Source organism: Pecten maximus, chromosome 14 (assembly GCF_902652985.1).
Source record: "Pecten maximus chromosome 14, xPecMax1.1, whole genome shotgun sequence".
NCBI lineage: Eukaryota > Metazoa > Mollusca > Bivalvia > Pectinida > Pectinidae > Pecten > Pecten maximus.
In genome coordinates this window covers 17,201,954-17,224,553 of record NC_047028.1, presented here as the reverse complement: position 1 = coordinate 17,224,553, position 22,600 = coordinate 17,201,954, and the positions used below count along the sequence as shown (strand labels likewise).

The window sequence follows — 22,600 nt, the reverse complement described above, 5'->3', positions numbered from 1 at the left end:
GTCAATCAGAGGTCAACTCCAGGCTGCAACTTAAAGCAGCTGATGAGTCAGATGAAAGTAGAAAAAGAACAGACTAACAGAAGCTGTTCTCTTGAATTACAGACAGATCAATCAAGTCTGTGTATATACTCACACTCCTGGCCAAAAATCAATACCCAACCGGACAATGACCTGCTACTACCCTTGTGATAACTCAAATCAAGTTACATAAGAATACAGATCTTCATCATGTAAGAAATAACACTATTGTTTGTTCTCTCTTCCCAACTTTTTTTTTCCTACACAAGACTTCCTTTTTTAAGTACAGTAATTATATCCACAACTAATCCCATGTCTAGAAAAAAATTACTTTCTTGAATTTCACAGAATCTTCAATTTTAAACATTGAACAAAACAGGGTTCACCAGTAAGCCCTCCCCATATACTGCAGAACTAAAATTTCACAATACAGGAGGCTTATTTGAGAATGATTACAGATAATTTATAAATAATAATCACCATACATAAAAATTCTCAAAATATTTTTAAAACTGTATTTATTCTAAAATAAACCCTCTCTCCTAGAGTAAAGGTCTTTATTAAAGTTTGAGGAGGGCTTATTTGCGAACCATTTTTATCTTGCTATTACAAAATTGCTGATTCTCACAAAATGAAGAAGGCTACTTACTAGAAGCATTATAAGGGGTCTACATATACTGATCAATGATTGCCAGACTGAAGACAAGGGATTGCAATATTAAGAGATACCCAAAATATATCACTTCCCTAGAATGTAGTTGAGGTTACATTTTAGGAATACCATGTTTTTCCTGTAATAAGTCCAGGGATAAACACATAACTTTGATTCAAAGTTGGGATGGGCTTATTGAAGGAAAATGAAAGAGCATATTTCCTGATCAGCAATTATAGACACAAGTGACCTTGTTACCGGACAACAACTTAATTAATTTATTGTCAGTTTTTGTATTTGATTTATTTTGTTTTCACACATCCTTTTTCTTTAGTTTGTTATCACTTAACACGTGATGGGTTGAAAAGTTACAGGCATGATTGATTGGATCATCTACTGGCCAGATTATGTGGTTCAATCCTTTAGAATCCATATCATTTAAAAACATGGTGTTTCAGATGTACAGGTGGTTTTGTACCGTATCGCCTACACAGGTGTGATTTCATTGGAGACAAAATACAACACAAAATGATATCCTAAAGACACACAGATAATGAAAATGCTGGCAGTAAAAATAACCTACAAGATTCTCAGGGAAGGTAGAGCGTCAAACTACCGACCTACAAGATTCACACAAAGACCAATACAACCTTGTCAAACTTTCAGCCCCATAAAACATCAAACGTGATGTAATTCAAGTGCACTGAGGTATGTAATGTACCAGAAAATTTCACCTGACATTGGTGTTGTATTTGTATTCTTGAATTTCTTGCCAGTGTTATAACATTCATACCATTTTCTACCATTTTCTCATCTAAAGTTTCAACTTGCCATCTGATTTTTTTGTTTTTTGTTTTAACTACATTTTCATCAGTATTTAACTTTTTTTATTTAAAGTACCCATCTGAAGTTTGCTGTAATCCAATCTTTATCTGAAAATTTCCTATCTATACTTGAATGGTTCTACCTTTTTGCCTTCAGTCTGAAATTCTATCTCGGTACATGTATCTATTTTTTTATCGAACATGTTCCCTATTACTCATGTACCTTCCAACCTGTGCCTGGGACTTTGATCTGGGACACAGTAAACTTGGTGTACTGCCTGGTTATAGCCTGGTTGGTGGAGGTATAAATACACCATCAAAACTGCATGTTATGACACGAGTCTGTCTAGTCCACAAATAACACTGCATTATATATAGGAATTATACATTGACCTAATTTCAGGGTACAGGGGGCCAGGGGCCCAAAAGGGATCTTTTAGGAAAGTTTTAAAATACATGCTAAGATTGTTATAGACTTGATGTTTGAAGACTAATCACAACACTTCTTAAAAAAATACTCGAGACACACCTAGAAATTCCAACATCTATTTCCGTTCAAATAAACAATTGGCTCAAACATGTAGATTCATCTTAATTTTAATAATATACACATACATAATGTGCTTGAATATTTAGCATTGTTTGCTGTTATTTTTGTCTGAATAGCTGACAATTTTGGTTGCAGGCCATGATCACATGACACCTGTGTAATGGGGAGTGAGGGGATACTGACATATTTATACTCCAACTAGATTATAACATTCACATCTCTAGATTTTACATTAAAAAAAAAAATCAAAATATTTCTCTCAAGTCTAATGCTTTGGTGATAATCACCTGCAAAAAAAATAGATGAAATTTACTCCCATAGTGTTAATAGCGCACACGTCTATTATTTGGGTTAAATTGAAAAATTATTTCCAGATTGATAACCTTTTGAGCATTAACATTTATTTTCATGATTGTCTGTTTTATGTCTGGTTGCTGCAAGTCATCAGCTCAGATTTATATTGGCATGCTAGCTAGTATAAAGCTTCACTTATCAGAGCAGAAAAAAGTGCCCCCCCCCCCCCCCCCCCCTGCAGCAAAAGTCATTAGGCATCATCAACATGGGAAACAAGAGATCCCAGAGGGATCTTGGCGCCCACCATTGAATGATCTTTATAGGTTCCATGTCAGATTGATCTTTTCTCTACTTTTCCCTTCTTCTAAGTCTTACTAATCTGTGTAAATTCAGAAACAGCCCTCTAGATCTAGTACTTTTCAAACAAGGGGAACCTATATATAAAATTTAAGATTTAGCGATAATGGCTGTCTGTCGGCCATGTTGTTTTCCGATTGGTCCCAAAATGCAATACCAGGGACCAAGGGGAACCTACATATGAAATTTGAGAAAGATCCCTTCAGTACCTTCTGTACAATAGCGATAACAAACTTCAATTTTCAAAATACAAGATGGCTGCCTGTCAGCAAGGTTGTTTTCTGACTGGTCTCAAAATCCAATATGTATAACTAGACACAGAGGGCAACCTACAAATGAAATTCAGAAAGATCCTTTCAGCAATTTCTGATAAATAGCGATAACAATCTTCAATTGTCAAAATCCAAGATGGCTGCCTGTCGGCCATGTTGTTTTTCGATTGGTCTCAAAATCCAATATGCATAACTACGCACTGAGGGAAACCTACATATGAAATTTGAGAAAGATCCCTTCAGTACTTTCTGAGAAATAGCGATAACAAACTTCAATTGTCAAAATCCAAGATGACTGCCTGTCGGCCATGTTGTTTTCCGAATAGTCTCAAAATGCAATATGCATAACTAGGCACAGAGGGGAACCTACATATGAAATTTCAGAAAGATCCCTTCAGTACTTTCTGTAAAATAGCGATAACAAACTTCAATTGTCAAAATCCAAGATGGCTGCCTGTCGGCCATGTTGTTTTCTGATTGGTCTCAAAATGCAATATGCATAACTAAGCATCGAGGGAAACCTACATATGAAATTTGAGAAAGATCCCTTCATAAGTATCTGAGAAATAGCGATAACAAACTTCAATTGTCAAAATCCAAGATGGCTGCCTGTCGGCCATGTTGTTTTCCGATTGGTCTCAAAATGCAATATGCATAACTAGGCACCAAGGGGAATCTACATATGAAATTTGAGAAAGATCCCTTCAGTACTTTCTCAGAAATAGTGATAACAAACTTCAATTGTCAAAATCCAAGATGGCTGCCTGTCGGCCATGTTGTTTTCCGATTGGTCTCAAAATGCAATATGCATAACTAGGCACCAAGGGGAACCTACATATGAAATTTGAGAAAGATCCCTTCAGTACTTTCTCAGAAATAGCAATAACAAACTTCAATTATCAAAATCCAAGATGGCTGCCTGTCGGCCATGTTGTTTTCCGATTGGTCTCAAAATGCAATATGCATAACTAGGCACCAAGGGGAGTCTACATATGAAATTTGAGAAAGATCCCTTCAGTACTTTCTCAGAAATAGCGATAACAAACTTCAATTATCAAAATCCAAGATGGCTGCCTGTCGGCCATGTTGTTTTCTGATTGGTCTCAAAATGCAATATGCATAACTAGGCACCAAGGGAAGCCTACATATGAAATTTGAGAAAGATCCCTTCAGTGCTTTCTCAGAAATAGTGATAACAAACTTCAATTGTCAAAATCCAAGATGGCTGCCTGTCGGCCATGTTGTTTTCCGATTGGTCTCAAAATGCAATATGCATAACTAGGCACCAAGGGGAACCTACATATGAAATTTGAGAAAGATCCCTTCAGTACTTTCTCAGAAATAGCAATAACAAACTTCAATTATCAAAATCCAAGATGGCTGCCTGTCGGCCATGTTGTTTTCCGATTGGTCTCAAAATGCAATATGCATAACTAGGCACCAAGGGGAGTCTACATATGAAATTTGAGAAAGATCCCTTCAGTACTTTCTCAGAAATAGCGATAACAAACTTCAATTATCAAAATCCAAGATGGCTGCCTGTCGGCCATGTTGTTTTCTGATTGGTCTCAAAATGCAATATGCATAACTAGGCACCAAGGGAAGCCTACATATGAAATTTGAGAAAGATCCCTTCAGTACTTTCTCAGAAATAGCGATAACAAACTTGAATTGTCAAAATCCAAGATGGCTGCCTGTCGGCCATGTTGTTTTCCGATTGGTCTCAAAATGCAATTTGCATAACTAGGCACCAAGGGGAACCCACATATGAAATTTGGGAAAGATCCCTTCAGTACTCTCTGAGGATTAGCGATAACAAGAATTGTTTACGGACGGAGGGACGGAGGGACGGACGGACCACGGACCACGGACGCAGGGCGATTTGAATAGCCCACCATCTGATGATGGTGGGCTAAAAATCTCCCCATTTGTGGAACAAGAATGAAACATAAGAGAGTTTGAGAACTGGCCAGATCAGGACAGAAATAAGATACATCATTTATTTGGAAATAAATCCATTCAACCTATATGTACCTACTCAAAAGCCATTCTAGATAATAAACTCAATACAGTATATATACAGGACATCCCAGATTAAACAGCAAAATGTTATCTTCAACCTACAAACACTGGTCCCTGTTGTTGAGTATGAGGCAATTTGAAATATCAGAGTTTAAAAAGGGTGTCTGAAAAGTAGAACATGGGATTGAATCATAGAATACAACAGAGGCTTATCTCAAGTAACACTATTGTCAATGACCAGAAACATACATCCTATTACATAAAATGTTTACAGGTACAGATTAACCACTACACAAACCAACTGAACCACTTTAAAACCCTCTGTAATTAAACTCCGTTTGTGTATAGCTATATATATATTTATATAATATATAATAATGATCCATACCACAAAGCCAGGGTCAAAGTCCGGCAAAATCATATTTGTACCTTGTCTACCTTCGACGCAGGTAAATTGTACCTTTACCTGACCCAGATAGTAACTGATAAGAGTTAAATAGAACAAGAACTTGTTATTATTACTAAGTCATGATTTTCATGTGATCCCAGTCACACTAATTAAGGCACCCATAGTCTCTCAAACGTTTCCTGGGTACAAACACTATAACACTAGCACTTCAGCTTTAGTTTGAGGCTTAAGTAAATCACTTAATCCAATGGACAAGCACGGATGTCTTTGCTTTCATCTGACCTTCACATTTTTCCAATTTCAAAAGTAAAATCACCTTTTCCTGGAAATCAGGGTCAAACAAGTAAAAGGGACTCAAAACTTACTCTCAAAGTTTACTTAATGCATTTTATTACACTAAAATTTAAATTTGAATTAAATTTAATCTACTAAAATAAAGTTTAAATATTTAAGGATTAACATCAATTATTTTTTCTGTTATACAGTCATAACAGAAAAAACTGGAGTGTACTCTAAATAAACCGTGAAGCGGTTTATGAAGAGAGTACACTCCAGTTTTTTATGTTATGACTGTATAACAGAAAAAATAATTAATGTTAATTCTTATAATTTAATTTCGTCTTATACACACCAAGATATTTCACTTTCTTTGGCAAACTCTTTTCTGTGATAAATTATTACGCAACGTCATCAGCCAATCAAAAATGACTTTACATTTCGCAACGTCAAAAATTTTGTTATGGAGGTATAACAAAATTATTTCAGCCAATGAAAATGCGTGTTTCATATAAAATAGAATTATTTATAATTAATGTTTATACCTGTGTTTTTAAGTTGATAATGTAAAAAAAAAAAAAAACTTCCCATAAAAAGATTTCTGTAGGAATACGATTTTTCAGGATGGAAAGGTCAAGTGCATTTTACTATGTGGAGACATTTTCAAGCTGTTACAATCAGTATTATTAGCATTAATGACAAAGGTCAACATGTACCTGGAGAAGTTTTAATTACAACATAGGTCCTGAATTAACCAACCAATGTAATTTCCCAGAGGTAGGACAAAAATATCTACACTTCATTTTTAATTTCAGGCCTAACATCATTACCAACTGTCTGAAATATTTTTGGGCACAAAAAATGTAACCATCAACTACAAAAGGCTACACCTAATGGTAGAAGGCAGCTGTTGTCCTTCAACACAACAATTAACACACACAAAATGTCTCTGCTCAACTCTTCAAAAGGTTAAGTTCAAAAAAGATATTTAGTAAGATAAAAAAAAATGCAAACCCAGAGGCAAGCCTCATTTTGTGGAGTCAAAAAGCACTCAACGGTTTACTGAAAACTCAGCTTATGAAAATGAAAAGTGCGAGTCTCCTAGTCAAGGGGAGATAATTTTAAGGGAAGTAATCCAATTCCTACATTTGATAGACTTACTAAGTGTCTGGGAGGGCTCTTCACCATTAGTATTAGGCGTCTCTGCCGTTTTGATGTGGGCTTTAGCTGCCGCCTGTTTTCCTAGACTCTACCACATCCGGCATTACAGCATCAATCAGTGATAAAGACTCAATAACCTTTTCTGACCCATCCTGAAAGTATAATAAAAACATCTTGGAAAACCAGACAAGTGCAGATCTCCATGAATGATCTGAAATGATTTTGCCACAACATAATTGAAGGATAAAAAAACCCAATTTCATTTGGACATAGAGGTCAGAATTTGATTTTGACGAATTTAGATGCAAGATTCTTTAGAGGTAAACAACAAATATTTGCATTATGAAAAAAGTTATTTAATCATGCTAAATGCTTAAATGTTATCAATCCTTAAAGTAAACTTGAAAATGTCTGCAAGACATAAATGCCCCTGCTGCCACTGGACAACCCGAAACCTCAGCAGTTCCTGAGATTAGCTAGTTACATTGCATCAGGACAGGACGGGCAATGGACATGGGTAACACTATCACTATATCCCCCCTCCACACACACACTTTTTTTTTAATGGCCGGGGCATAAAAATGACATCGCTGTTTGTTACGTCACTTTTGACTGGCTGTGTGCAGTGAAATAATAATATATAAGAGAAGAGTTCATCACTAAATGTAGATTTCCACAGGGATTGTGTAAAGTAAATCAAATTATAAGGATTAACGTGAAATTATTATTATGTTATGTTAATCCATGATAAATGAAAATGTATGTTACACCACAAGATTTCAAGATTTTACCCTGAATTCGAAGTTGGTCAAAAACAGTGACTTTACCATACTCACCTCCCCTATGCTGATTTCCGCCTCCGTGTACTGGAGACCCTTCTGTATAATGTTGAGGAGTGCCGCGGGAGGCACAAGAGCCCCATTTATGTTGGACTGACTTATGTGGCTCTCTATACCAAACGTGTACGCAGAATGAACAAAACCTGAAACACACCAAAATGTTTGGTAAGATATCTGTGTCAAAACGTATGTAAAAATATTAATATTAGTGTCACGTGTGTATAAAAATATTTTTCTTGTCCCTTAAAGAGATCTGTGTAATAAAGAGATCTGATCTGTGTAATAAAGAGATCTGTGTAATAAAGAGATATGTGTAATAAAGAGATCTGGGTAATAAAGAGCTCTGTGTAATAAAGAGATCTGTGTAATAAAGAGATCTGTGTAATAAAGAGATCTGTGTAATAATAAGCATATACCAATGACTGTTGTCTCAATAGATCATCTTATAATTACCAATCCTGTCTTTTTAGAAATTAGAGACCACAATTGTGTCCACAATAATTCCTTGAGAGTCCTGATAGAAGTACAGGAGGGGGTCTAACTGTGGGAGAAAACCAGAGTAAACAGTGGAAACCTTAATGGTAAGGCAGGTGATTACCCATTCAGGGAATCAAACCCTAGTCACCGAGGTGAAAAGTGTGTTACACTGCACCACCCAACCACCACCATTCTGTACTTCCCATTAAAGGATATTTAACACAGTACAACTACTATAGAAAATTCAAATCTTTACCTTTGGATCAACAACCAGGGCTTTTTCTGGGGCCGTTAATGGGCCCCATTAAGCCAAATTCCTAAAATTTGCAGTTTACTCCTGAAAAAATCTTTCCCAATTCACCAATTTTCTTCCCAAAATGAGAAAAAAAAATAGCCCTTTCGCAAACCAGTGAGAAAAAGCCCTGACAACACATAGTGCATAAGAGACATTGTGCTAATTATTTGATATACAGTGGAACTTCGTTAACTCGAAGTCGACGGGACCACGAAAAAACTTCGAGTTATCCGAGTGTTCGAATTAAGCGAGTTATCATTTTTGGTGAAAAGTTTGGTCAATATTTGTCAACATTATATAATCATTATAACTTCGCTCTGTCGCTCATCAGTTTAGTGTGAAGACTGGTCAATACATGTAAATATATATGTAATGTTTCGTTATGTCACTTGTGATTTGGTGTAGTTTTGCCGATATACAGTCACGATAAAGTTTCTTTCACTTAGTCACTTCAATAACGATCTGATGTGCAAGTCATGTTTGCAAAAGGTAAACGATAAAACGGAATTCGACAAAATAACAAGTTATTAATGTCAAAACAAATAACCGTTTAAGTTTAACACAGATTGCATACAAAACGTAACAGAACCATTACCTTTTATTGGACATATATAAAATACTGTTTGATCGGCCTACTTACTTTTTATTGATAACCACGCCATTTCCATGTGTATTAGCACCGGAAGTTGGGCTGCGCATGTGCGTATAAAATGTTACTGTAACTGAGTTGGCGTTTTATCCGATTTAATAGACAGCACTGACCGTTACAGTTGTACTCTGAACACCTCGGCAGTAATTACGCTATTGTTTCAGCAGTTTAAAGATTTAATAGGCGCCGGTGACTGTGTCATTTCTACACCTGTAAAAACATCAGCCGGGTAGATCTACCGGTGTGTCAGAGATTAGTTCCGCTTGAGCGAACGGGTAGATGAGTTGTTGACTATCGTGTGTACTGATATCGGCGACCGCCTTGGGAAATTACCTGATGTAAGTAAAGCAGTACTTTTTATCACCAAGACTTGTTGTTATAAGATTCAACCGACAATTTCTTTTATGAATTTATGAAACACTTATAATAGCATGTAGTTTAGTAGTGCCGATATGTTCAGTATTACAAACGGAATTTAGCTCTTAAAAAATGTCGGCGTTTGCCACCGATCGACGAAAATTATACTTCGAGTTATTCGAACATCTCAAGTAGGATTTTTATTGTTGGGACCAAATTTTTACTTCGTATTATCCGAGTTTTTCGAGCTATCCGAATTCGAATTATCCGAGTTTTTTTTACTAAGATAACGAGAGAATTCGGCCGGGACCGGCGAGGTACTTCGAGTTAAGCGGGGTATTCGAGTTATCCGAGTTCGAGTTAACGAAGTTCCACTGTATAACATAGTAACACAAATGATGAAGGAAGAAAATTTTATGACTCGTGCCCTGATCGTGCCTCGAACTCACAATCTACATGTACAGCACCTACGGTAATTCTAAATTGCCTTGCCAGAAATACCTGCATCTTTTACCACTGCACCACAAATTGGGCAGTGATGGTCAACCCTATACCCTGATATGTTCATAGTGACAATATATACTCCAATTTCAACTGACCCCATGTATCACAACAGATTTATTAGTCTGCCTCAAGTAGCACATGGGAAATACAAAGCCACAATTCAGCTGGAACCAGACTCAGTGTTAACCTTGGTAATGGTGACAGAATTCTGTAATCCATTTGTAGTAGCAGTTCCAAACCTGCATACTGCACAGTGTATTGAACATACCTATACTAAATAGCTACCCATTGACAAAAATATGAACTGACAAAGTGAACACATTTATAATCTCTAAAATATAAACACACATGTATGTTTTTTCCTCTATTTGAGATTGGTAGCTTAAAGCTTTACTTCAAAACAAATCAAGTTAAATGACACTGCAGACCTTTTTAAACTAATATAAAAACTGCAGACCTTTTTAAACTAACATAAAAGATGATGAATTTGAAACTAAAGAATCCCAGGTTGAATGTAGTATTTTATCCATATAACAATATACAGCTAAATGCACAGCCTTAAACTGACCCTTGACATTTTGCAATTTCAGAAAATAACATAAACTCTGAAAATTAGAAGGTCAAGAAGACATCATTCACAATGATAAATGTCTTTTCAAACCACAAAATTCAATTAAAGTCAATTTTGGGGAGTCCAATCCTCACCCAAGGGTCTACTGAATGCCCGGACTTGAAATCAAAACTGACAGTCGAAACTTTATGTCTTGATTTAGACTGGCAAGTTTTCATGACTACCGTCCAGTCGTCCACATGTACAGTGTCCAGACGTCCACATGTACAGTCGGGTATAGAAAGCATATATGTAATTTGACTAGGGACCACAAATTCTAATTCTAATTATCTCTCTTAATCTGATGATAAAAGGTATATTTTTTCACATCAAACCAACATGTTAGCTTGTTTTACAACTAAGTGTCAAAACATACTTATACTGTACTTAAATTTCTCTCCAATTACTGTAAACTTTCTCAATATATTTGACGCACTCAAATCTTAGCGAAAAAAACAACCCAAAATTGATACAGATTAGCTGAATGCTGAATTAGCACACCAATGAAATTAATGATTGTAAAAGAAACCAAAGTAGATAAACTACACTTAAAGTCATCATAATTTAGTGGAAGGCTTAAGCTTCTAGTGCGAAAAAACACTGAAATAAGATTACTGCTGAAATATGTACATTTACAGACATACAGTATTATTTTCAATCTGATGGAAATTTATATATTTGTTACTTTTTTTCAAGAAATATGTTTTAAATCACACTTTTTAAGAAATGAAAGACATATGTATGGACTTGTACATGACCCAAGAAATTTATGTTCAGCACTTCAGACAGACAATTGCAACGGTAAGACAACAAGGTCCTTTCCAACTATAAAACAGATGATCAGAAACAATTGAATTCCAGGTAACTATTCATAACCTCAAAATGAAATACAGTGGTATACATTCAAGGTAATTAAACAAGGAAGGAAAATTTAAACATGCTGGTGGTGTAGAATAAAACTGTACATTACTGACTTCCTATAGGGGTACAGGACCAGCACTGTTATAGGTCTTTACGAACAAAGTCATATATCTCAACTCGAACCTTCTCAAGAGAAACTTTAACCTGGTTAACGCAAACAGCATTCAATTGTAACATTTCGTGGAAGTTTATAAAACACTCTAGAGGACAATTTCAGGTCTCTTGGTTGAAGTTACTTGACTTCCTGTTTATAGTTACACAATGCATTGACTTTTATTGTGGTGATCATTCAAGCCAGCACCAATGATAGCAAGTCTATTACAGCATCCTTACTCATCAGAGCTCCTGTAATGATACGGTCTCCAAACATCGCGAGTGCATTTCATTACCTCAGTAATGTGCTGACTGTGTAATCGTAAGATTTTGACAATAATTCAAAATTTGTAGTTGATGATAATTAAATAGAGATCAATGCTTTTTCTTCATGTTTAATGTACTAAGGTACACTAAAATGAATTGTTGGTTCTGTACAAGCCCTTTTTATTGTTCAAATTTGAACAGTTTTACCAAACATTATAAGCAAGTACTTTTTATCATAGTAATTCTGAAAATGGTCATAGGTCTCTCAGTTTGCATTTTCTGTGCATATTTTAATTAAATGACTTTTTTCCTAACCCTGAAAACAGCAGAAATTGAACTCCTTGAAAATAATGTATTAATATCACTATTTTTCATTTAGCTTATCTTTCAGTAAGCCATCAATGATAAGTGTATACAACTCCAGCTTTTTTGAAAATAAATTTGAGTCAATTCTTCTTTTATTATTCATTCAATCAGCTCCAGAAAAAATTTCAATAAAAAATTCTATTCACAGACACATGAGAAGATTTCTCTGTCATGTCATACCAGTTTATCAAGTTTCACAATAAGTGTTATTCAATAGGTGGCACAAATCCCTTTCCACCGTAAATCAATCGGCGAGAACCCAGTTCTCCATAACACTGTTTCTGTTAGGTTATATGGTGTACCAAGAGAGCTATTTCTACCATCAAGGTCTGCCTTACAAAACTGAAATCTATTTTGTGATAGGGCACACTGCCAAACCATTTCAAATTCCAACTTGAAGAATTGTTCCAAAAGCTAAATATATAAAGCCGAAAATAATTGCAGCACAAGTTTTACATTGAAAACCTCATTATATATAAGAATGCAAATAAAATGCCTTTCTAGAAATAACTTCAGTGTACACAAATTTCATTAAACCAGGAAAATTTCAGCAATTGGCAAAGAGATTTATACATGTATGTATACTGTACATTTTTAAATTTCAATGCAGTTGGCATGTGTGATGGAGACTATAGTTTTAGATTATTACCGTATTTATCCTGTAGTAGTAATAGGTATAAACCTATGATACAATAATTGGGATGAGCTTATATATGGGGATGAGAGGGGGCTCTCTGATATGAGGAATCAGGGCTTTTTTCATCCATTTTGAATGTAGCCTTTGTCTCATTATGGGACAATAATTCATGGAAAGGAACTTTACGGGGTAAACTTCAAACTTTCGGAATTTGGAATAATATGAATCTTTTTTTTTTATTACCAGGGTATATAAAAGAAAAACTCAAGTGGGAATGAGGTACGTATATTGGCCCAAGAAATTCCCCAGAAAAATCCCTGATTTGTTTAGTTGGGTTGATTAATATTGTTTAATATCCATCAATCAAAAGCTATATGGTCATTTTAGGATAGCCCCCTCTCTGTCCAATGTACAGTAATATCAAAATATCAACCGCAGATATCACGGTTTTTTTTTAATTTCTACACATTGTCTAGATGATATATCCTGTACAATAAACATGTACAATACATGTATTGTATTTTTTATTATTCACACCATTTCACACGAGATTGATGAAAGATTCTATAAAGTTGAATTTTGACATGAATAATGGACCAATCTTGTTACACAAGATAGAAGTACTACACACATGTACACTGGCAGTACATTTGTATATTAGATATATCTGGCTGGCTGGTATACGTAGCTAGCTTATATCTTATGTACTATAGAATATAACCCTCGATCAGACATCCTGGTATACTATAATATACACAGGTATATAATATGTATGCTAATTGCGGTTACAACTGTACTTTTGGTATATATATATACACACAGTAAATCACAGACTGAAAACAATATATACTGTAACTTTACTTTATTCTGTTTTCATTAAATTTAAAAATAATTTAACCAGTGCTGATTCGAAACCCCATCTAGCAACACAAGAATTACCTGTAATTAAAATGTCTCACCTGTCCCGCTTTGTCAATATAGTATTATATAAGTTTTAGGTAGATATTATATATTAAATTATACACTAAGCTTGATTTAAGTTCGACTTACACTTTTTGAGTTACAGATCTAAAAACAAAACATTTAAGCGAAAAGTTGATGCAGTGGTTGCTGGAAAAGTAACACCATAGTCTCGATTCACACATGTACAGGCCAGACTACAATGCAGGTTCAAAACTGGACTGCTTGGAAAGTAACACCATATATAGACTTCATTTGACAGGTGAGACTACAATGCAGGTTAACTTTCAAAACTAGACTGAGCCGGTTGATGGTGATATATGCAATATAAAGCCAAATTTTCCTCCTGAATGAACCAATGCCATATCTAACTACTGCTTACCCAACTAAATCCTTATTTTCACTTAAATTAAACTTAGGAAGCTAGTTACTTATTATAACCTGAAGTAATTTGTACCTTGAACAACCAATAGTAAATGTAACAGGAGTGACTGATCATCAAACAGCACATACACCCACCTATAAATAGGTGTACGTGCATTTTAGCTGTCTACAACTATGACCTAAATCCTCTAGCTTTCATGCATTATGTAAATGGACCTTGAAACTTTATCTTCTGACCCTAGAGCTTAGTACAATGTAGTGACTTACAAGTGCAAGGTCACAATTTGTTGATGTTAGTGATTTAGTGAGGTGATTTAGTAGAGAACAGGCGGGACCATCCACCATTATAATCATACATAGCCAGTATATCAGAACTTTATCTATTTGAGGTTACTGTAAGGTTGCCCTGGGACCATCCACAATTATAATCAAATATAGTATATCAGGATACTCTCAAGTATCTTAACCTCACACTTTATCTATTTGAGGTTACTTTAATGTTGTCCTGACGATAGATATATATGCCAATTTTTAGACAAACACATTTTTAAGGCTGTATGTATATATATATATATATCATAATACATCATAGTTTGTAGTACTAAAATTACCTTGACTTTTACCATTCAACACCTGGAGTCTGTTAATTTTTATGCCCACAAACTGGGTCGTCTGTGGTATCTTAATGTAACATTTCAGACATAACTTCTAAGTAAACTTACTATACCTCATAAAAGATTTTGAGAAATTCCATTATCACAAAATATAAATTGACAGTATATATATACTTTCAAAGTTCTCATTTTCCCAGACATAAATTTGGTGTCTAGCAAATCCTTGACTTTTAAATTTTTTCTTTGTCATCAGTTGTCTGGTGCAACTGGGACAAGATGACTGGCATTTTAAAACTGATTTTAAAGTTCATCCTATGCTAAAATGGCATGCAGACATCATCCTGGTTGGATTTTACAACACACATGTGACATTAACATGAAAGGTTAGATGCATGTCGTTGCCTTGAATATCGAGGGTAATGTTTTCACCAAGGAGCATTAATTCTAGGCTATACATTACATCATAATTAATAGATACATAAAATGTTGACTAGACAGGTGCAGTCATATGATGTGACTGGTCTACCTTACTCAAGCAAATGATATTTAATTCATTTACCTTACTTATGTAGAACTAAAAATTAATTCATACTTGACCAATTGTGTAAATACCTGGCTCTCAGAGTGACTTTCATTTACATTGTATTTATAAAAAATAAATAAATATATAAGTGATTAAATATCCTGTTTTTTTTCATCCTATACATGCTTCTAAGTAATTCCAGAGTGGGCAGTACAAAAGATATCTTAACTTATATAGTTAATTGGAGTGCATTACTTCTAAATTGACTTCAGTAAAACCTTTCACAGTTTTGAGGAATAGGATGGGTGTTTATGAGAATCCTTGGTGGAGAGATAAATATATCCATTGCTAATAAATAGCCACCTAATACCAGTAAGCTTCCCCATTCCAAAACAGATAATTTCAAAATTAAAGAATTACAACATTTCATTTATAGGTAAATATTTCCTACACCTATGCAATTTGGTAAATCTTGAATTTTGAAATTATCTGTGTTGGAATTGGGAAGCTTATAATTTACTGGTATCAAGTAACTATTTACTGGCAATGGATTAGCATCCATCCTATTTATCCCAACTGTGAAAGATATTACAGAAGTTGATGTAGCATTCATCAGGGTAACAGATCTAGTGCGAGTCTCAACCAGGTAGATAACACCCGCAAGTAGGATTATTACTAGGTTTATTATCAAACGTAATTAAATTAATTGTATTAACAATCTCGGCCAGTAGGCCAAAACACAACCAATTACGTACTGTGCAATTTATATGCAACTGTTATGTATGCAGTAATTTAAACTGGTGTACATGTTATACTTGAATAATTAAATTGACTGCTGTCAGATCTGAACCACACCCTAGCTACCAAGGAACATTCTGCACATAACAGACTCAAGATTACATCAACATGTGCACCGCAGTTTTTAATTACACAACTACAGGCATGTATACAGAATTATTGCACGGACTCATTGCACGTATATACATGCAATTACATTAGTTCAGTCAGATTAGAAAGGGGATATCACAGAATCTATAAATGCTATTATTTCTTTTTTTATTATTTGAAATATGGAAATCATATACATTTTAAAATTCTTGTCATTGAATGTTAATTTTCAATGACTATGAATATAGTGTTAGGTTTGAATTATATTGTATAATACATACATGCATCAACTATGGAAAATTTTGCTCACCCATGATTATTTAGGGCACACCAGCCATATTATGGGAGTACATTTTCGAACAACACTTGGCACATTGTTTAAACATTTAACTACAGATTATTTAAGATCAGTTTGAAAGTATATCATTTACCATATATTTTTATTTGATTTCACCCCAAATTAGGTTGAAACATGCTGAACATGCATGACCTTTATTGCTGTACCTGTTCAGGCATAGCACATGTACATGTACGCTACATAAACAGACGATTTTCATCAGATTGCCACAATTAATCTTGCAATTTATATATATGGCATAATCTAATACAAAATATATGACGGTTTTTGCAGCTGCTTCATTTTAAACTGATATAGAGTCAAAGCCATCATAGCACTGGTTCATATTTATATATATACTGTGAACTTGTACAGGTCTTCTTCATTCAAAAGTACTAGTATATGCTTAGGTATATATCATTGAACAAACATTCAGAAACAACAGATAGAAATGTAAACAAGACTTGTGTATATATAATAATCACCAGAAGTGCTGTGCTCTAGCGCAGGTTACAGTACAAATACACAAGCCTAAAATACATCAGACAAGAGGCCCAATTGGCCTGTGTCTCCTGGTATTGCTACCAGTATTCAATGTTAGTGACGAATACACAGTTAGATCCCACTTGGCACCCCCTATCTATAGGGGCAAGTAAGAGTAATTTCTTTCCTCTGATTATTTGTTTTATTAATTGACAGCCGATCCGCGAATGACAGGGAGATTAATCCCAAAGTAACATCATTACAAGAGAAACTGATCACACACATAATGATCTGTAAGGTACTTTCTGCAGTGAATTATTCAAATAATGATACTTACTAAATTTGTCTTTATGCAAAATGGTTGCCCATCCCTAGCAGTCAGAAAGTTTGCTTTTCTGACATGGACTTGGATGTCTTTGCTATTCTGACAGGTACTCTGGTAAAAACTTTGAACCTGGATTCTCAAACCCAACCTGTAATCTGGTACTCAGGTACTTGTGCATATGTGTAACAGCCCTAGAACTTACATATGAAATCCGAAACCAATCTGTATGGTACTTATAACTGTCAAATTACAAGATATTTATATCATCATCATTCTAGGCCAAGGTCAAATATGAATATGGGTCAAGGTCATTTGTTTTTGCTAACTTATTTATTTGTTAACAAGCATTATCCCAGGAACCAACAAGTAAAACACATAATTGAAAGCTAGCCCACAGAAGAACCTTTAAAAATGTATATTCGGGCAAAACGTCATTGGAATTATACAATGCAAAACAAAAAACAAAAAAAACACCAATGTTATAGCTAATAAATATATATATTAGATATGGATATAGAGGCTCTGTTTAATTTGCTGGGTTGAACAGTCTGGGTTGTTTTTAGGCAGAATCTCCTTGCCTCACTGAAAACATATATGGGAGGCTCATCTTATGCCATCCAGTACTCAATTAGGGTAAAGTGTCTTGCCCAAGGAAACAACCACAACAGCACAGATCGGCCTGTTTCTTGGCTTCCTGTGAAAGACATTTGAGTCAATGACCCCTGCGAACTTGGGAAATGGGACAAGGTCATTTTTGTTCGTAATTCAAACTTTGACTTCATCCCAAAAAAAAACAGTCTGAACAATAGTGCTTGTACATGCCCACTTTATTATTGAAAATATTATTATTGAAAAGAAGGTGTTTGAAGGGAAAAGTTTACACCAGACATGAACATCACGGCATACTCACTTTACCCTTTGAGCCAGCTGGTGAACTATGATAATATATATATATACTGACATACTGTACCTGTAATACAATTTCATTATCCTGTGATGATAAGTACTGATAAATACTAGTCTTATAAATTAGGGGATAATGATAATATTGTAAGACAATACATGTACGTATAACTTTGATATTACAGAAAGACTGTATTGTATAATGTTTGGCGATGTTATATAATTATCATTCATCTTTTTCATCTTCATTTACAACCACGTGCACTGATTTTATCAAGGTCTATGCCTGAAAATCTATTTTATGTCATCAAGCTGAAACCACTTTGAGCATTTACATGAGCTGAGATAACTGTAATGATAGCTATTTTTGTAGCCCATCATGATTCCATTTGGAATTAATTAAAACATGTATAACACGATACAACAGACTTCAGCAAGTTCAGTATGGTTTTGATCTATGATTTTCCATGACTAATGATTCCCTGAAATTGTCTAGTCTAGAAATTAATTTGCTATATACGATTTTGACAAACTTAAATTACATGAACTAATCATAAATATGTCATAAGCCTGTCTATTGTGGAGGTTTCTCACAATTGCAGTACTATTGGAATTGTGATAATTAGCTTTTGTGGCTTACTATCACAATAGACTAGTATTGTGATAGTACGGTATCGGCAACTTAACTTACTTGAGCTTGCGCGCATTGCAATTCACTATTATACCTCATTTATGAAATGTGTTTTTTATGTATTGCATATAATATATATGCAAATTTAAATATATAGATACATTTTTGGCCCAATTACCTTTTTTCTAAGAATCTAAAATTTTCCCTTTCAGAAACTTTTCGTTTTGTGTTTTTAACTTGTAGTAAGTCTCCACATTACCGGCTAGATGTAAAACACACACTAGACTCATGAGAGTTAACCTGCATTGATTACCACACTTGACATTACATCCATATATATATACAAAGTATGTTTATAACAATGACTGAATTATCATTGTTCTAGTCTAATTGTAATTTCAAAATTAGATTGTTATATCTCAGTTTTGAGCCCAAAACTTGGTGTTTCCCATCTAAATAGTGAAGTTGGCAAGAAATTTCTGAATCTTGAAAAATGTTACTTTATACATTATATATGACACCTATAATTATAAGATAAACCCGAGATTGTTTTAGAGTTAGTTATATAAGGTTACAGCGTTCGAATTTAACGCTCGCACACTCACTAAATGCGAGCTGATTTTTCATTTTGCGAGTAGAAAATTGTGGTACTTGCATTTTTCTGCGAGTGCATATAAATCCTGGTAAAACAGACACACATAGTAAAACATCGACGAAAACTTGAAACAAAAACCGACACACAGACAATGCATTATCTTGGTGACGCTTGTACACAGCACTCGTTAGTTCCAAGCGTCTCAAAGACTACGATATACATGAATTTGTACACGTCATTCATACGAAAGTTTTTGAATAAATTAACCTAGAAAGTGTGAGTCATGAGTGTAGAAAAGTGTGACAACAACGAGGCGTGATGGCGGCTGTGGCTACGATTTTGCGCGACATTTTTGACGACGATGATGATAATTTAGAGTTCGATGGCTTTGGACCTGAATACATTGAGTCAGATATTGATCTTAACGATGTTCTAAATGAACTGTCAACAGATAACGAGTCCGAAAATGAGGACGAACGGCGACTAGTTGTACCGCCGCCATTAGGTAATGTTGACAGAGATTTTTCGCCGATCACAGTAAATGATTTTGTTAGGGAAACGGGGCCAGAACTTCCAGAAACTTTTGATGTTGATACTGCAAGTCCCATTGATTATTTCTACCTTTTCTTCAATGAGAATCAGTTTCCACCATAGCTCGACACACTAATAACTACGCTCGCCGGCATTTGAAAAACGAAGGTAGATTTGACCCAAAATGGTCGGATACACATTCCTTCGTCGCGACATCGGATATAAAATATTCTAGGCTTAAGCCTGAACTGTTGAAATATTCTTGTGAAAACTTTGAAAATTCAGTTTGTTTCATTTGGGAGTTAATGTTGAATCATTTCATGTACAGGAATTCAATGAATTATAAATTACATTGTCAAAATATTTTGAATTTTTTCTGTTCTGTTTGTATACAGCTGATTTCGTGGTTATGTGTTGTTGGTTTTATAAAGAAAATAGCACAGAATTAAAATTTAAGAAATTCTGAACATAATTGTAACTTACTAAAAATGTCTAAAACAACTATTTCACTTTCAAAATTAGGTTTAGAAAAATTAATCAAAACAAAGCTTAATTTCTCAAAAACTGCCATTGAGATGGTGTATGTATATTTCAGTCAGCGCAATAATGTTGCATTGCAACAATGTATCTTTGCACTATTGGCACAGAGTGCTGAAGTGTTATAACCTGCATGTGGCAAAGGGTTAATATATTGTAATGGAAAAGAAACGAGAGTTTCCGAGAAACAAAGCACGACGTCTGCAAGCATGGCTGACATAACCAATTTTTTAAGTCAGCCCTGCCGGAACATCAAATGAAAAGATCGGCGAAAATGATGAGAGCAAGGACACATGTACAGAAAGTGGGCCAACTCCTAAGAAAAAATTGAAACACATCCCAAGGCCAACAAAACAAACTGTCGAGAAATGGGAGCGTGAACTGCATATTGACCTGGAAAAAAACCTTGACGATGATCATGTGCACGTTATTGAAATTTATTGCAAAACTTGCAAAGAATATAGTCCCGACAAGTCATCATCGGTAAATGTTTTGTTCTTACTTGAAATTCTATCAGCACTTACTGTATTGTCCGTTTTCTAATTTAACAAGTCAACTTCAGATATGACAAAAACAAAATGAAATTTTTAAACGAAAAATTCGGGGGTTTTTTTTCCGAATCACGAATATGTTGTAAAATCATGATGGACAGGGAATAGCATTTTAATTAGATAGAATTAATACTTATTTCATTATTAGTCAAAGATTTTATGAGAAATCATACATGATTAAATCAAATGAAATGACTGATTTTTTTTTTCTTGAAAATAAATTATAACATGTAATTCAAAAAGAAATATTTATCATAAAACATCTGTTATATTGCTAACACATAATTTCAAAATTGCGAGTAAGTTTGTAATTTTGCGAGTTAAAATTTTATCCACTCGCAACAATGTGCGAGTTACTAAAAAAGTTAAATTCTACCCAAGATACCATACACACTATACCTGTGGTTTGTGTTAGAGTTAAGGTTATATATGCTACCTTACACAGCATACCTGTGGTTTGTTAAGAGTTATATATAAGGCTATATATATGCTACCTTACACATTACACCTGTGATTTGTGTAAGAGTTAAGGTTATATGCTACCTTACACATTGTACCTTTAATTTGTGTTAGGTTTAGGTCATATGCTGCCTTAAACATCATATAGCTGTGTTTTGTGTTTAAGTTAAGGTTATATGCTACCTTACCATGATACCTACAAGTTGTTCAGTAACTTGTATTAACCATCAAAGTTTATTTTAATGTCTGTAATAAGCTCATAATCTGAGTCAAGGTTATTTGTATCCGCTGGGATTATTGAATAATAAATACGGTATTTTTGTTTAATATTTAAATTCAATCTAAAGCAGACAAGGGAAAAACCGTGCTTACTGAAGCTGGAGTAATGGAAGCTAAATTAACAAGATACTTATAAAAATTGCATGCCTCCATGTTACACACATAAAATAGTACATGACTATTTTATAAGTAAGCAATTAAAAATGAGAAGTGTTTTACATGCCTTGGGAATCTATTAACCAACTTATCTGTATATCTCATCATCTGATCAGAAAAGTGCATATTGAAGTAAAATGCCTCTCAATTTGTGCTGTTTTCAAGGAGAACTTGAGTAAAAGCTACTCTGCAAGAATAAGAGTTTCCTGTTTTTGTATTATACAAGATGTCCTTGCCAAGCATTTTAAATGATGAATAAATTAAATATTATCAATTGAACCAGGTCATGACCAAAAACTGTTCTGATATGACAACTTTTTAGTTTTCTAAGAAAAAATTGAAGATCTTATCTCTTTAGAATATCAGTACAACAAAGCCATTCCCTCCCTAACTGTCTGGCTTGTTGGAGCCTTGCTAATAAACAGAATATTTAATGTTCAGGCTTGAAATGATTCTAAAAAAATCTAGGCAATGTCATTCATGCAGTGAACAATAAAGGCAGACAGTCTAGATGGTTTCAATGATAGCGCCAATGATTAATAGCATAAACACAGCTCCTGGTGTATGTATGTCCTGGTGTAACTACTTTTATCT

At 34.5% G+C, this 22,600-nt stretch overlaps 1 protein-coding gene across 1 annotated transcript in view; it reads right to left on the bottom strand.

Moving 5' to 3' along the window:
* LOC117342344 (F-box-like/WD repeat-containing protein TBL1XR1-A) overlaps window positions 1-22,600 on the bottom strand; it is a 50,853-nt gene that overhangs the window by 22,331 nt on the left and 5,922 nt on the right. Inside the window, 3 exon segments of the mRNA XM_033904486.1 lie at window positions 6,836-6,914; window positions 6,916-6,987; window positions 7,672-7,817. Coding sequence (XP_033760377.1) covers window positions 6,836-6,914; window positions 6,916-6,987; window positions 7,672-7,817 — 297 coding nt within the window.